The 16,100-nt window shown below is 33.9% G+C and overlaps 2 protein-coding genes across 8 annotated transcripts; both read left to right on the top strand.

Moving 5' to 3' along the window:
- On the top strand, positions 757–6,997 carry LOC18610932 (pyridine nucleotide-disulfide oxidoreductase domain-containing protein 2). Of its 4 annotated transcripts, XR_001926208.1 has the most exons (17): positions 757–1,085; positions 1,192–1,353; positions 1,619–1,798; positions 1,890–1,947; positions 2,487–2,537; positions 2,764–2,846; positions 3,196–3,283; positions 3,483–3,524; positions 3,613–3,687; positions 3,888–3,956; positions 4,783–4,898; positions 5,380–5,492; positions 5,954–6,014; positions 6,099–6,178; positions 6,259–6,379; positions 6,568–6,634; positions 6,775–6,997. XR_001926208.1 is itself a non-coding variant. In XM_018113957.1 (16 exons), the coding sequence occupies exons 1-16, from the start codon at positions 826–828 to the stop codon at positions 6,908–6,910; spliced, it is 1,701 nt and encodes a 566-aa protein (XP_017969446.1). In that variant the 5' UTR covers positions 757–825; the 3' UTR covers positions 6,911–6,997. The 4 variants fall into 4 exon arrangements, 1 of the variants encoding a protein (XP_017969446.1); XR_001926207.1 differs by lacking the exon at positions 5,954–6,014 and having other exon boundaries at positions 6,315–6,379; XM_018113957.1 differs by lacking the exon at positions 5,954–6,014.
- Positions 7,648–14,847, top strand: LOC18610933 (pyridine nucleotide-disulfide oxidoreductase domain-containing protein 2). Of its 4 annotated transcripts, none has more exons than XM_018114762.1 (16): positions 7,648–8,049; positions 8,166–8,327; positions 8,634–8,813; positions 9,045–9,102; positions 9,574–9,624; positions 9,876–9,981; positions 10,235–10,311; positions 10,901–10,942; positions 11,036–11,110; positions 11,271–11,339; positions 11,693–11,808; positions 12,430–12,542; positions 13,353–13,432; positions 13,579–13,699; positions 14,071–14,137; positions 14,461–14,847. In XM_018114762.1, exons 1-16 carry the CDS (start codon positions 7,661–7,663, stop codon positions 14,594–14,596), a joined length of 1,842 nt encoding a protein of 613 aa, XP_017970251.1. In that variant the 5' UTR covers positions 7,648–7,660; the 3' UTR covers positions 14,597–14,847. The 4 variants fall into 4 exon arrangements, with proteins under 4 accessions (XP_017970251.1, XP_017970318.1, XP_007046941.2 ...); XM_018114829.1 differs by having other exon boundaries at positions 11,036–11,059; XM_007046879.2 differs by having other exon boundaries at positions 7,649–8,049; positions 9,876–9,958; positions 10,224–10,311.

Below are 16,100 nucleotides of genomic sequence, written 5' to 3' on the forward strand. Positions count from 1 at the left end.
TTTTTTTTCATGGGCCGGTCGCCGGAAAGGCAACCGGTGTAACAAAACGTCGATCTGACGCACCATCTGGCCGGATCTGGCCACTATGGCGCCAGATCGGCGCTTCCCCACTGCTGGATCTGGCCGTGGAGTGCCAGATCCAACCGTGGGATCTGGTCGGGAAGCACCAGATCCGGTGCTTCCCGCGACGAGATCTGGCCGTTGAGTGCCAGATCTGGCTGGATCTCGGTTCAATATTGTCGAAAAGGACTAGATCGACGTTTTTCGATCATATTCGGTTGCTGCCGTTGCCGTCGTCGTTGTTGCCGTCGCCGTCGCCGGTGTTGAGTTCCAGTTAGAGAGAGAATGAGAGAGGGAGAAGAGAGAGAAAGAAAAGGGAAAATGAGAGAAAAAAAGTATTTATAAGTATAGGGTTGTAATATTTTTAGGTTATAAGGGCTATTTTGATCATTATATATTTGAAAGCTATTCCATGAGCCATGGAATAACTATTACTGGGAAGGGGAAAGAGAATAGCTATTACTGACTTTTAACCTATTTGACAGAATTTTTATTCCTGCGGAATTGTTATTCCGTATTTCAATTTGGTACCAAACGAAGGAATAGGAAATGACCGAGAATAAAGGAGGAATAGCATAGCTATTCCCCGTACCAAACGTGCCATAAATGACATGTAAAATATTTATATTTAAAATAATTTTTTTAAACAAATATAAATCTTAAAAATATTTTTTGAAAAATATTTTAAGTCAAAAAGAAAGAACGGATCCTTCCTACAACACCAAAAAAGTTTCTACGGGAGTTCCGAAACCAGCGGTTTCGGAAATGTGGCGAAGAGGCTTTACCAGCAGCTACACGGCTGGTGCGCAAGCACTAAAGGAGAAGAAATGGGACGCATTGGTGATCGGCGGTGGGCATAATGGCTTGACAGCCGCGGCTTACTTGGCTCGTGGCGGCTTATCCGTTGCCGTGATCGAGCGACGCCACGTCATCGGTGGGGCAGCCGTAACCGAAGAAATTATTCCTGGCTTCAAATTCTCTCGCTGCAGCTACCTCCAAAGCCTCCTCCGCCCCTCCGTTATCAGGTTGACCACCTTTTTTCTTTTCCCTCTTTGAAAATTAGAAACAAGAAAAAATTTGTATTGATTTTTTTTGGTTAATTTATGTTATGCTATGTCATTGAAATTGAAGAGAGCTAGAATTAAAGAGGCATGGCTTGAAGTTGTTGAAGCCGACAGCGACGTCGTTTACGCCATGTCTTGATGGGCGTTACCTTCTAATGGGGTACGATGATCATCATAACTACTTGGAGATATCAAAGTTTTCCAAACGTGACGCGGACGCTTATCCTAGGTGTTCCTTCTTTTCTTTTTCTTTTTTGTTCTCGTTTTCCTATTTCTCCCATTAAATTCAGCTTTAATCTTCTTGGAAAATAAATGTAAATTGCTTAGTACATTTTCATTTTGAGCCTCAAAACATGTTGACGATTAGCCTTCGCTATGTCAAGTTCACTAGTTTTCAATTTTATGAGTTTCCCGATTTAGTGAAAGTTTGAAATGTACCAATGTCATATCTGGTTTGCTCAAGGCTTCTAAAGCAAATTTTTTCTTGTCAGCAGATATGAAAATCAGCTATATAAGTTCTGTAAATTGATGGACTTTCTTTTGGATTCACGTACCCCTGAAACCTTGCACTGGGATTCATCATTTACTGATCGTCTGTGGGATAAGTTAGAAAAATCGGTGTTTTGGGCTTCCTGCCTGAGGCATATTTTCGCTTTGGGGCAAAAGGATATGGTGTAAGTCATATTCTTCTCATGGATACCTATAGATGGTAGTTTTCTCATATTTTTCTTTTAGTTTCTTAATTTATGGTCTAATGTTTGACAGGGATTTTATGGACCTTTTATTGTCCCCTACATCAAAGGTTCTAAATAAGTGGTTTGAGGTTGTAATTATCTTAGTTACTTTCTTTTACTTCTAGAGAGATGATTATGCACCCTGATTGTTTTTAAAATTTGTGCTTAATTCTTGAGATGGTTAAATTAGCCTTATTTCCTGCTTAATGCTTCATTGTTTGTCAAATTCCGTGTGTGCTTACTCCAAGCTTCTAGTTAGTTCAAGTTATCATCTCAATCTGTTTTGGTGCTTTTGGGTAGTTGATGGCTTGAATGCAGTCAATTGCTGGGTTCAGAATAACGTTGACCAGCCAACCCCATCACTAGTCCTGCATTGGTTGGTTATGACCACAACTTTGATTTTTTCTTTAATGCTCTTCACCTAGTCCTAATATAATTAAATGGTATATGCATACATTTCAAGTTGTGATAACTAGCAATCTACATGGCTAATGTCCTTAATTAACGTATGAGTTATCAATTCATAATCATACATAACTGATCTAAGTTATTGACTAATAGTTTCTTGATCGAGGAACTTAAATTTGGTGCCAAAAATTATTTTTATAGGTTGTTTGGGTTTTTGCAGAGTGATATACTGAAGGCAGTACTTGCTGGAGATGCTATTATTGGAAGTATGGTAAGACCTCCATACTTATTAATGGTTGCAAATATGTCTTAACATTTTCTGTCAGACAGATAATGTTAGAAAAATATAAAAGTGAATTTAATATCTATATCTAGATTTAGTCCCTAGGATTTCGACTTTCTTTTGAAAGGGGCTTTCGAACACATGATAGCATGCTCCGTGTTAGTAACCTTTGGCATTAATAATTGGTGTTGGTGTTTTCAATTATTTCCTGTAGGCAAGCATTCATACACCTGGCAGTGGATATGTTCTACTACATCATGTGATGGGTGAAACTGATGGTGATCGTAATATATGGTTGTAAGTATCTCAGAGGCAAATTTTAATCAGTAGATGGGATGATCAATTTGGTCGTCTAAGAAAATGGAAAGACTAACAATTACACCAACCTTGTGTTAACTGAATTCTCACTTCCTTTTGATTTGTGTAATAAAATTGCTTCTTTTGTCGCCAGTACACTCATGGATTTGATATTTTATGGTAGAATGCCTGATTGAGGACATTGTTTTGCAAGATACCTTTTAGATTTATAACAAATCTCTTTCTTGTTGATGGTAAATGTTGGAATGCTATCGAAGAAAGTCTCCAGGTTTTATGTCCTGCTCAAAGTAGAATGGGCTTAACCCAATGCACTCAACACGTGCTGTAGGCATGTTGAAGGTGGGATGGGCTCTATATCCATGGCCATAAGTAATGCTGCAAGCGAAGCTGGGGTTTCTATTGCGACAAACGCAGAAGTATGTCTGCCCTTCTTTCATTGCATCAGAAAGTTGGAATTTGTGACGCTACGACCTAAGAAAAATTCTAAATAATGTTGTTTTTTTTTTTTTAATTTCTGTAAACTTCTCTAATGTATTATTTTCAATCAACAAATTAGCTTGTTCAATCAAGTTTTATAGTTCTTACTGGTTTTCAATTTTTCATCTTGCTGTACAGGTGTCACAATTAATGATTGGAGATTCTGGTACAGTAAAAGGGGTTAGTTCACTTCTTGGACTGACACAATGGGTAAATCTGGAAGTGTTTATTAGTAAGTAGATTACTGATTACCATATTGATAATCTAGGTGTTGCTAGCTGATGGGACAAGAGTACATTCTTCAGTTGTTCTATCGAATGCAACCCCTTACAAGACCTTCCTGGTATGATTTTCTAATGTTAACATGTCTCCATGTCTGTTTCATGAACTGGAGAAGTATTGATAGACGATGATATGTTAAGAAAAGGTGACTATGGAGAATTATATTGATAAAATGAAGAGGAAGATTCATATCAAATTTTTTTCTACTTGCTTTTTCTATGAAGTTTTCTTTTCAAGAAAAGCTGTGTCTTTTTGATGCAGGGATTGGTGCCTCAAGATGTTCTTCCTGATGATTTTCTCCGTGCTATCAAGTACTCTGACTACAACTCTGTAAGATTACTTCACGAACAGCTTTAGCTGAACCTACATTCATCCACATATTTCATTGGGGGAAGAAAAGAAGAGTGGGTAAAACTAGTTCAAATTTTGAATTATTTGCTGCAACTACCAATGCCACCTTTCAACCCAAATGCTATCAAAGATTTCATTTATTAAGGATTCTGCTTGATTTGTTTTATTATTGAACCCCTCAGATTGTCAATCTTATATCTACCATAATTTCATAAAAATCTTATAACTACCTTTGCATACTAAAGCATTTGACATAAATTTTGTCATATTTCCATTTTTTTTTTATTTTGAGGATTGCTGTTCATTCCTATTTTATGCTTTGGAAGACCGTGTTATGGGTGTTTCACTCTATATTGGTTACTTTAAATTATTTTCTTAATGAAATTAAAAAAAGGAAAAAGATATTGAGTCGTACTTTGTCGTCCACATTGTTGAAGCATTAAACTGTCAGGATGATATATCAACAAATATATATAGACCTCCTGCTTCTGAGTGCTGAAAACAGCTTGAGGGAGGTTTACGGAGAAAATGAGACATGCCCTACCCTCTACCCCAAGAAAAAAAAATTCCAGAGAAGAAGAAAGGGATAACTATTGAGATTTTAAAGGGTTTGAGTTGTAGTATCTGAAATGTGTTGTCCATCTTTCTGTTTGCTTGTGCTAGTTGGCTAGTTCCACAGTGATTTCCGAATGAAAGTGAGCAAAAGAACTTACTCTGCCAAGGCTTCCTTTGTGCACACCTTTACTAGTTTCTATATTTGGAAGTTATTCAAGAATCTAGATATACTAATCACTGATTGGAACAGGGAACCACAAAAATCAATGTAGCTGTTGATAAATTGCCCCAGTTCCATTGTTGCAGATCAAATAATCCAGAAGGGGGTCCTCAGCATACAGCTACTATTCACATTGGTTCTGAAAGGTATACTAAAATGTAAACGGTCAGTTCTTTAACAAAAAAAGTGGGGCTGCATATGCCTGACATACTCTTATGGTGGGCAATTTTTGTTCTATTATCTCTTTGAAACAAGCACACAAAAGACGTTCTCATCAGTTTGACAGCTTCCTGAAGCTTCTGCTACTTAGCTGTCAATAATATGGATTTAGTTTGCAGCAGTGATAATAATGCTTGTATCAGGTCAACTTTGGTTAGATATTAAATAGTATCATTTTACACTGCCTTTGTCATCTTAAGGACTGGTAATGATTCGTATACAGCTGCATTAAACTATTGTTAAAAAGGCTAAACGTTCTTATTATTGTCCATCCACTTGTTCTCAAGTTGCAGGTTTATATGATATTTTGAATGTTATGTTGACATTTAGAGGATTACACCTTATAATGGCACAACTTATTCCTCTTCCTCTTTTCTTGCTTCATTGTTTCATTTGGCACCATAAAAGCATGGAGGAGATAGGATCAGCTTGTCAGGAAGCTTGGAATGGCTTACCTTCAAAACGGCCTGTTATGGAGATGACAATTCCTTCTTCACTGGACAAGACTATTTCTCCTCCTGGTATAGTGAAGTTAATCTTCCTTATGCCTTTCTCCATTCATGATGTATGCAATTATTTTTTTAATGATTTTGTCTTTGAATCATGCCGCTATTCAAAAGGTATGTTTTTCCCAAAATTTTTAATCATTGTCAACTTCCTAAGCTTAAATACACTTTCTCTATTCTTCTGACTCATTCATTATAATGCATATGGAGGGAAGCATATCTCTCAGAGATACAAGGAAGAGTAAGGATCAAAACAAAGTAGGGGTAATCAATCCTAAGGTGAACTAGACAGAAATGCAAGGAGAGATGGTTATTTCAAAAATAATCTTGTGGTGTTTATCCCCATAGTGAAGTTAGTTTTATACAAAACATTCTATGCATTGATAGATTCCAGTCTTCTTTTCTTTTACTAGAAATCCTAAGGTGAACTAAACACTTTTCTTTCTTTCTTTCTTTGGTGGGGTTCAACCTGCAAGGGGGAGCTTATTGGAGAGGGACAACGTACGATTATCAGTTGATAAAGAATTTAATGTTATCGTAGATAATTCTCTCTCTTCTCAGCTTGAGTTATTTTATATGCACATGTTGCTTTGTCATTAAGATTGGTGCATATCTGTGTAGGAAAGCATGTGGTTAGCTTGTTCACCCAATACACACCTTATAAACCCTCCGATGGTAGTTGGGAAAATCCTACATACCGAGTAAGTTGCGGTTATTAGTAACAGTGTGTCTTTGGTCACATGTAACTTTTACAATAGCTAAATTACTGCTGTCCTGGTAGGAATCATATGCACAGAGATGCTTTAGCTTGATTGATGAATATGCTCCTGGCTTCAGCTCATCGGTTATTGGTTATGACATGCTGACACCACCTGATCTTGAAAGAGAATTTGGTCTAACAGGTATGTCACACCGCTGAACTCTTCCTGATGTACATTGAGAACTGACAAAATAAACATGTATACCTCTTTTAGCAACAATCACATTTTTCTTTGGACCTAGAAGATAAAAATGAATTGGGATATAGATCATTTGTTGATTCTAGATATAAATGTTGAATTTTCTTTATCCTTTTATGTATGCATGGCAGGAGGAAACATTTTCCATGGTGCCATGGGACTGGACTCACTCTTCTTGATGAGACCTGCGAAAGGATGGTAATTCTTTAACAATTGAAAGTATTTATCATATTAAATGATTCAACGGCAGAAAATTTGTTTGATTTCAGATACATCGACGTCTTGTTCATGTTTAAAACTTTGTAACAAGAAGAAAGCTTTACTTTCTTTACTTACAGGTCTGGTTACAGGACACCCATAAGAGGGCTGTACCTCTGTGGAAGTGGAGCACATCCTGGTGGTGGAGTGATGGGTGCAGCCGGACGTAATGCTGCACGCATTGTCCTTAGGGATTTTAAGAAGCATTCTTCTTAGGAATTTTGTTATGCTCTAACCTTTTTCGGGTGCTCATAGTCTCAAACTTAAATGAAAAGCTAATTAAAGCTTAAAATTTCTTGCTCATTCTCCTTATGGCTTCAGCTTTAATATATCTTCGCCTCGCATTATGTTGCCAATCTCTGACCGACACATATTTTTTAATGAACGTTTATGCTTTTCTTTTTTTTTTTTCTACTTTGGACTTGGCTTGCTGATTTTGTCTTCGCCCCACAGCATCTTAGATCGTACGGCCACTAGCGTCTGCTACTGTTTTTCCGAGTTGTTAACAAATTGCGGAGTTTAGCCATAGCACCAGACACCAGTATTCCGCTGAGCTCGAGGGCCAAGGCCGAACCCACGTGTCACCTGACCTATACTTGAAGGATTGAATCAACTTGCAATCCCGATGAGCGATGTGGATTCCTTTGTATAATTTCTTTCCCTGGGTGCCACCATACTCGTCTCTGTATTTACCCTTTAACCACCTGGCCCAACAACGCAACAAAATCGAGGTTTTTGGTTTTTTTTTAACCAAAGTTTACGTTCACGAGCCTAAAAATTTTTGTACGTATCAGAACAAGATAAGCAAAACTGAATGTGCTTACGACAAACATTCTTTCAGGGTTCAGACGTTTAATTGCCTTTCTTTCATGCTTTTTATTTTTTCAAAAAATTAGAAAATATGACGTGGTGGTGATGATGAGGTGTCGAGCAAGCTAAGATTAAGAAATAAGTTTTCAAATCACAATGTTTGGTAAAAAACTCCAACCAAACCAGCATTTGCTCCACTATCGTTTTTCATTACAAAATTTCAGACTCTCTCTTATTTATTTTCTGCCAATCAATAAGCTGAAAGCAAGCTCACCCAGAGCAATGTGGCGAAGGAGCTTCAGCACCGGCAGTCACGTGAGCTCCATGCACATGCTGAAGGAGAAAAAATGGGACGCGCTCGTAATCGGAGGTGGCCACAACGGCTTGACTGCGGCGGCTTACTTAGCTCGGAGTGGACTCTCCGTGGCCGTGCTCGAGCGACGCCACATCATCGGTGGAGCGGCAGTTACCGAAGAACTGATCCCTGGCTTCAAGTTCTCTCGATGCAGTTACCTCCAGAGCCTCCTCCGCCCCTCCATCATCAGGTTCTCAAAGCATGTCTTCCATTTTATACTATTTTAATAATTTTTGAACTTTTTTTTTGGTTATTTAGATTAAATGAGTCAACCTCATAATATTTTTGTTTTCTCGAGTTTGTTAGAGAACTAGAGTTAGCGAGACATGGATTGAAGTTGTTGAAAAGGAATCCATCGTCGTTTACTCCTTGTTTGGATGGAAGATATCTTTTGTTAGGGCCTGATAAAGAGCTTAATCATTCTGAGATCTCCAAGTTCTCCAAACGAGATGCCGATGCTTATCCAAGGTACTTATCTATTCTAATCTTCTTTTAATCGGATTGATTTTCCTTTTAAATTTTGAATCCTCTGCTCATATGTATGTATGTATGTGATATCATTTCTTGCATGAAAACAAGATTATCGTGAATTTTGAGATAAATTTTTAATGATAATTTGAACAACGAGCTCTGTTTTTTCTTTTTTCCTTTCTTTTGCAATAATCTGTTTTACTGATTTTTGAGTTTTACTAAGCTTGATTATGTCATTTTTCTTTGTACTCATTTTAATAATTCTTTTTAATGATTTCATGCAATTTTAATCCTAATTTACAGATATGAGAGTCAGTTAGAGAGGTTCTGTAAACTCATGGATCCACTTTTGGATTCACCACCTCCTGAAACTTTGCAAGGTATCTCATCTCTCCAAGATCGATTCAAAAATAAAGTACACAACTCAGCCTATTGGACTCGATTGCTGTGCCAGGCTGCATCCTTGGGGCAGAAAGATATGGTGTAAGACTTCCTTTCCTTAAGTTGAAGTGGTTTCTGAATTCTGATGTTGTGGATGTTGCTTCACGTTATTTGCTAATAGAAAGTAGCCAGAAACTGACTGATAGAGATACTTTCTTCAGTCAAGTAATTAACTAACAAGCTTGAGGTGCTTACACATTACAATCGTGAAGTAAGCCAGTCCATTCCAGTCTAATTAAGCCTCACATCATGTCTATTTATATATTTTGACAGGGATTTTATGGATCTTTTATTGTCCCCGGCTTCAAAGGTTTTGAATAACTGGTTTGAGGTTGTTGTTTGATCCTTTAATTCCCTTGTTGTATTATCCTTGTAACTTCATAGATTGCAATAAGCTGAAGTGTTTTTTTCCCCTTGCATATGGCTTAAGTGAAGTTGAGTTATGGTGACTTCAGCTTAGTTTTGTTTTGTGAATACTTTCCTTTGTCTCAAACCAGATAACTTTGACAAATTTCAAGCCTGGTTGCATGTTCATTCTCTTTCTCTGTAGTAGCTTTAGGATCACACACTATCTCTTTGCAACAGTTTATGCCAACTCATCAAAAATTTTCTCAAGTCATGCAAAAGTTTATCATCTGAGACCACAGGGCACGGATTTGGAGGTTTGAGTGAGATTCATGTTTTTACAGCTTTTCCTAAAATTATGGTTTTAGATCTTAGTTCAAAAAAGAGATGTGTTGATAAAAAAGAGAAATTTATATTCATCAGTTTACAGTTCTATTGTTGGCTGTGACATGTACAGACAGATGTTCTGAAGGCAACCCTTGCAACAGATGCTGTGATAGGGAGTACGGTAAGAACTTTTATTATTAAAAAGTAGGAAGATGCATCAGTTTTGAGATTCAGTTATGCATAAAGGCACATATTTTATACCTTAATGTGCTTTGAACTTTTCCTGGCAGTTTTTTTTTAAGAAGACTGATATTGTAGTGGTTGTTGTCAATATGGTTTTGAAACATGAATAAATGAACAGTGTTTTTTCTTTGGCTACCTTGCAAACATTAGTGAATCATTTGGCTTCTTCTCCTTCAATTTGTACTGTAGGCTAGTGTCTGCACACCAGGGAGTGGATATGTTCTGCTACATCATGTAATGGGAGAAACAGATGGTGATCGTGGAATTTGGTCGTATGTATACTATTGCTGGATTTGTATACCATTATCCTTCTCCTATTCTTTAGAATATGATTGTATTGTTAACAGGTAGATGTGTGCATGGGCCGGGCTGGATCCAGTTGATACTTCTAAAATCTAGATCCAAATCTAGTCCACCCATTTAAATTTAAAAAAATGATTAAAATATTAAAAATTACTAGTACATTATGCTAATGCAGTATATCATGATAAGATCTCTCTTAAGGTATCAGCATTTCAAAAACTAACAAATTTGTAGATACGTTGAAGGTGGAATGGGGTCAGTCTCTATGGCTATTGGCAATGCTGCCAAAGAAGCTGGGGCTCATATTGTCACAAGTGCGGAGGTATTTCTCTAGCTTTCATCATTCACCTTTCTTCTTATGACTGAATGGAACTTATGAAGTTCTATTTTGATGTCTTATTTGATTGCATAACTACATTTAGTTATTGAGATCCTATATTCTGGAACTTGCTTGAAATATTGAAGTCATATGTAGAGAACATAAATTGAAATTAAAAAATTGGATTATATTCGCATCTTGAAAATTTTGTCAAGAATGGATAATTGTTTCTTGTCTCAATTTGTTTGCATGACATAATTCTTGTTTTTTTCCATGCTAAATTGCTGTCTTGGTCAAATTAATTTCTCCTTGCACTGCATCCATATGAAGCAAAAGACCTGGAAATTGGTTACTATCTAACAAATCACCATAACAAGATCATGCAGTTTGCGGAGGATTTCTTTTTCCTTTTTAACTTTGTTAGTTTTTTTTTATGTTTATACTTTTTAAGCAGAATGCGTGATGAGAAAATGATGTGAATTCTGGGTTTAAACTTGAAACATAGTCCGTATTATCTTGACTAATTGATAATAGCCAGGACAAATTTATGCTTCATTCCCACCCTCACTGTACTGGTTATTATATTGTCAAGGTTTCACAGCTGATAGTTGAGGACTCAGGCAAAGTGAATGGGGTTAGTTTTACTACCTGTGTTTCTGCAATTCAGCAGATCTTTAATATTGAATTAAACTAATTACATGTCGTAAACATGGATAACATTGTTTAGGTGCTGCTGGCTGATGGTACACTGGTGCATTCTTCAAGCGTTTTATCAAATGCAACCCCTTATAAAACTTTCATGGTAAAATTTTACCACTGCTTGTTCAATTGTGTTGCTGGAAGAAGCAGAAAACTAGTGTTTTCAACAAAAAACAGGAAGCAGCCTGTGTGTTTAGCTAATTAACTTGTGCTTAAAATGTACTTTTATTTGATCATTGGCTATGCTTTAATTTCCGTCACAGGAATTGGTGCCTGATAATGTTCTTCCTGATGATTTCAGTTATGCCATTAAGTATTCTGATTACAGCTCTGTAAGACCCTCTCTTATTTTCTTTTATTCTACACAACTTTGTTAATTTGGTTTTTCTTCTCGCTTAATCAGCTATACAACTGCCAGCCAAAAACGAAATCAGCTATACAGTTACATTTTTTTATATTTAGCTAGCATGGATACATTGTAAGATCAATATAGTCTGCTGATAAAGAATGTTTACAATGTGCGACTCCATAATTGTGAAAATCATTGTCATTATGCTCAGAAACCATAATAGTATCATGAGTTCTTGCTTCTGACAATTTCTAAATGGGGACATGGAGCAATAGTTGCAAAATTTAGTCATACCGCCGGGTGCTAAACATTTTTAGATATCATTTACTGAAACAGGGAACTACAAAAATAAACCTAGCTGTTGATAAATTGCCTGAGTTTCACTGTTGCAAGTCCATTTATCCTGGTTCAGGTCCTCAGCACACTGGTACCATTCATATTGGTTCTGAGAGGTATGCTGCTACTCTTTACACATGTTTTTAAATGGTCCATCCAATGTAACTACTTACTTAAATCAATAACTTTGATGCATTTTTCCTCAAACTAGGAGCTCAATTTACTTTTGAAAGCCAGGCTGAGTGCCATTTAGATGCATGTCACAAATGTGGCTTCTTTTAGAAAGACTAAAAATTGCGGTTTTAATCAGGACAAAGGCATGATACGTTAACCTTTTCAGTTACAGCTCGCAATCTGTTTTAATGTTAAAGTGGACAATGGTAAGGCAGATGATAATAATCTAGTAATGACACAGAACAGTAGGAGCTAGATAGATTGCAGATAGGGATGCCATGATCAAAGAAGTGGTAATAATAACATTAAGTTGATCACTTGGCATTATGATCTAAAATGCTATTCCATCTCACTAGCTTAAAATGATCAGTTCAGTTAATTTATTCTATCATCCTTGGATTTCATATGTATTGTCTGATAATGCACATCTGTTAGTCACTTCTAAACTGGATCACCAAACTTATAAATCTGGCAATTGTCACACTTCTTAGCATTCCATTCACCATATCTTCGCTTCTTTTACATCCCAAGTTTGAAGATATCCTATGCCTACTTTTATTCAGCATGGAGGAGATTAATTCAGCCTCTCAAGATGCCGTCAATGGATTACCATCAAGAAGGCCAGTCATTGAAATGACAATTCCATCCGTACTGGACAAGACAATTTCTCCACCTGGTACCCAATTTCGGCATCCTTTTATCTGCATATTATTGGATCCGTTTCTTCTTCTTCTTATTTTAATTATCAGTTTTTATTTTATGATAATTCATTTTAAAAATTTTATTATGTTCATATATAAAATTTTTTTATTATGTACCACTATCACTCTTTTTTGTAATGTTAGTTGTGCTAGTTTATCATGTTCATATGCAAATCACGGTGAAATCTTAGAAATATACCATTTTCAGGATTTGAAATGATAGCATTTCGTTACTTTTCCCTCTCATAAACATATATAATGAATATTCCCTTGAAGCAAATTCTCCTCACAAGATTGACCTGACTATTTTGTTAAAGGCTAGTAGGGAAAAGAAAATGGTTCAGATTGAGCTACTGAAACTTGTCAGTGAAGTCAATTTGCATGATGACTATTCAGGAATTTATGCAGTGTGTTTAGTTTGGGCAGAACTTAGGTATGATTTTATAGATTAAGTTTGTGAGGTTGTTCTTTAAAAATGATCAAATAAAAATTAAAATTGAAAATCCGAACTGATAGATTAAAAGACCTTGTTACATAAATCAAGTACACAATATTTGAAGTAACTTGAATATGTTTTGATACTTTTTCTAGATAGGCAAACTAGGATAATGGACATGAGGCGCCCTCTGTCTTATTCACATTACATTCCTCTATTACATTCACAGTCCTCTTCTTTAATTTTCTTCTTTTTAGAAAGTAATCTGTCGCTGCACAGTGGGCTTCTTTCAGCACCTATATGAGATTTATTGCTTATACTTTTGACAAAATCTTACGTGTATTCATAGGTAAGCATGTCATTAACTTGTTCATCCAATACACACCTTATAAACCATTGGATGGCGGCTGGGATGATCCTGCTTATAGGGTGAGTAGAATTTTATCCAAGTCTCTTCTTCTACTTCCAAGCTTAGGTAGAATGTAAAATCATTGAGATTTTTCCAAAAACTTACTCTTATTATCATTGCTCTTATTATTACTGAATGGTCCCTCATAATCATTCTTATTTTGTAGGAATCATTTGCACAAAGATGTTTCACCTTGATTGATGAATATGCTCCGGAGTTCAGCTCATCTATCATTGGCTATGACATGCTAACTCCTCCTGACCTTGAAAGGGAAATAGGCTTGACAGGTTAGGAATATTTCTGTGTGTTAATCCGTCAATTCTGCTAATTCTGATGCGGATTTTATCTCCAAATTGAAAGTATTTCTTTCGATGAATTAAAAATGGTTTTCAAACCTAGACTTTCTTCCCTGCTTTATTCATCGTAAATCATTTTTAACTCATAACTAACTCCCTTTCAAGCACATCTTCTTCCTATTATAATTGCAGCAAGCAAGTTTACAGGCTATTTTTAATTATCCTTCTCCATCGAACTCCACCTTTTCCTCCCATTTTTTTATTTTATCAAAGCACAATGGTATTAATTGTATGTACAATTTACTAAATGTACTTTATCCTGAAAGCATTGAATTTTAGTGCATGGCTTCCATTGTTTGCAGGAGGAAATATCTTTCATGGTGCAATGGGATTAGATTCTCTTTTTCTCATGCGACCTGTTAAAGGATGGTATATCTAATTGCTTCTCTTTTCCTTACCAAATGAGTACATGTTTTAATTTATCAACAATTTTTTATAATACTGTACATTGTATTTTTGTTTAAATAACAATTATATATAAATGTAAATGTTTAATATGATTATAATTTAAAAATATAAAAATAAATGAATAAAAATTATTCAATGAAATTAGTATTCTTATATATATACCGAATAAATCTGATTGCTTCTTTTTGCCTTTTTCTTTACAAGAGTGACTGCATTGATAAATTTAATTACAATTTTTTGTAATATATTATTATTATTATTATTATCCAAATTTGTGGATACAGGTCAAATTATAGGACCCCGTTGCCAGGCCTTTACTTGTGTGGTAGTGGTGCTCATCCTGGGGGAGGTGTGATGGGTGCGCCGGGCCGCAATGCAGCACAGCTAGTTCTTCAAGATTTCAAGAAAAAATCCAAGTGATGCTCGGAAAACCAAGCTCCGCTTTTTCATTAGTCTCTGGCAAATATATCCTTTGGTCGAAATTCAGAGCGGCTTCTTTATCCGAATCATGATGTTGAATTAAATATACGTCCTGCATGTCATTTTTATTATTATTATGCTTGTATATAAAATTATTAAAATAGAGTATTTAACAATACAAAACATAGATATAACTAGATGTTGAAATAATATATTTAATATTATTATAAAAAATCGATATATTTTACTGTTTTATCAAATTATTAAAATAGAGCATTTAATAATATAAAACATAGATGTAACTAGATACTGAAAGAATATATTAAATATTATTATAATTAAGTTAATTATAAAAATATCAATATTATTTAACTGTTATATAAAATTATTAAAAGAGTATTTTGTAATATAAAACATAGATATAACTCGATATTGAAATAATATATTAAAATTATTATAATTACGTTAATAAAAAATATTGACCTTAATAATTATATTATATAATAAAAATAATAATTAAATTACTTTTATTATTATTAAAATATTGATATTATTTTGCTGTTATATAAAATTATTAAAATAGAGTATTTAATAATATAGTTATTAAGTAGATTTTGAAATAATATATTAATATTATTATAATTAAGTTATTATAAAAATATCAACATTAATAATTATGTTAGATAATAATAAAAATTAAATATTACTATTCTATTTATTAATTAAAATAATTAATATAATTTATTAGGTAATAATTTATTAGTCTACATATTAAATAGTACAATTTAGTAATTAAAAATAAATTATAATTAGTTATATTAAAATCATTAAATAAATTAATTAAAATATCCAGTCATTATAATAATTTAAAAATAACTAACATAGTGATTATAATGTATTAATAATTATATTAGAAATAAATAATAAATAATAATAATATAATCTCATAATAATTATTAATTATCAGAGAGATTTTATTTTTATACATTATATTTTTATATAATTAACAAATAATTATAATATCATATATCAATTTAATAATTAAAAAATAATTATAACATGAATTAAGAATTATCAAATTATTAGTTAACAAATAATTTAATCATTTAATTTTATGCTTTTTAAATAATAGCAATATTCAATAAATATTAATTATGATAGTAATTAGTAAATCAAACAGTTATATTTTTCACATTATAGTAGAGTGATTGTTTTTATTATTATATAAATTAAAATAATAATTTTAATTAATTAATTACAAAATGCTTTACAATATTATATTAATTATAAAAAATAATATTAATAAACAATTAAATCATTATCCAAATATTAATAATAATATCAATTACTAGTTAGAATAAATCTATTTTTAATGTCAAATTTAATTAATACTTAAATAGTAATTCTAATCTTAATTTTATATAATAAATAATAAAATAATTATATTAAATAAATAAGTCGTCAACTTAATATTAGTGATTTGATTATTTATTATTATCATCAT

The sequence above is a fragment of the Theobroma cacao genome, chromosome 1 (assembly GCF_000208745.1).
Source record: "Theobroma cacao cultivar B97-61/B2 chromosome 1, Criollo_cocoa_genome_V2, whole genome shotgun sequence".
In the NCBI taxonomy this organism is placed as follows: domain Eukaryota; kingdom Viridiplantae; phylum Streptophyta; class Magnoliopsida; order Malvales; family Malvaceae; genus Theobroma; species Theobroma cacao.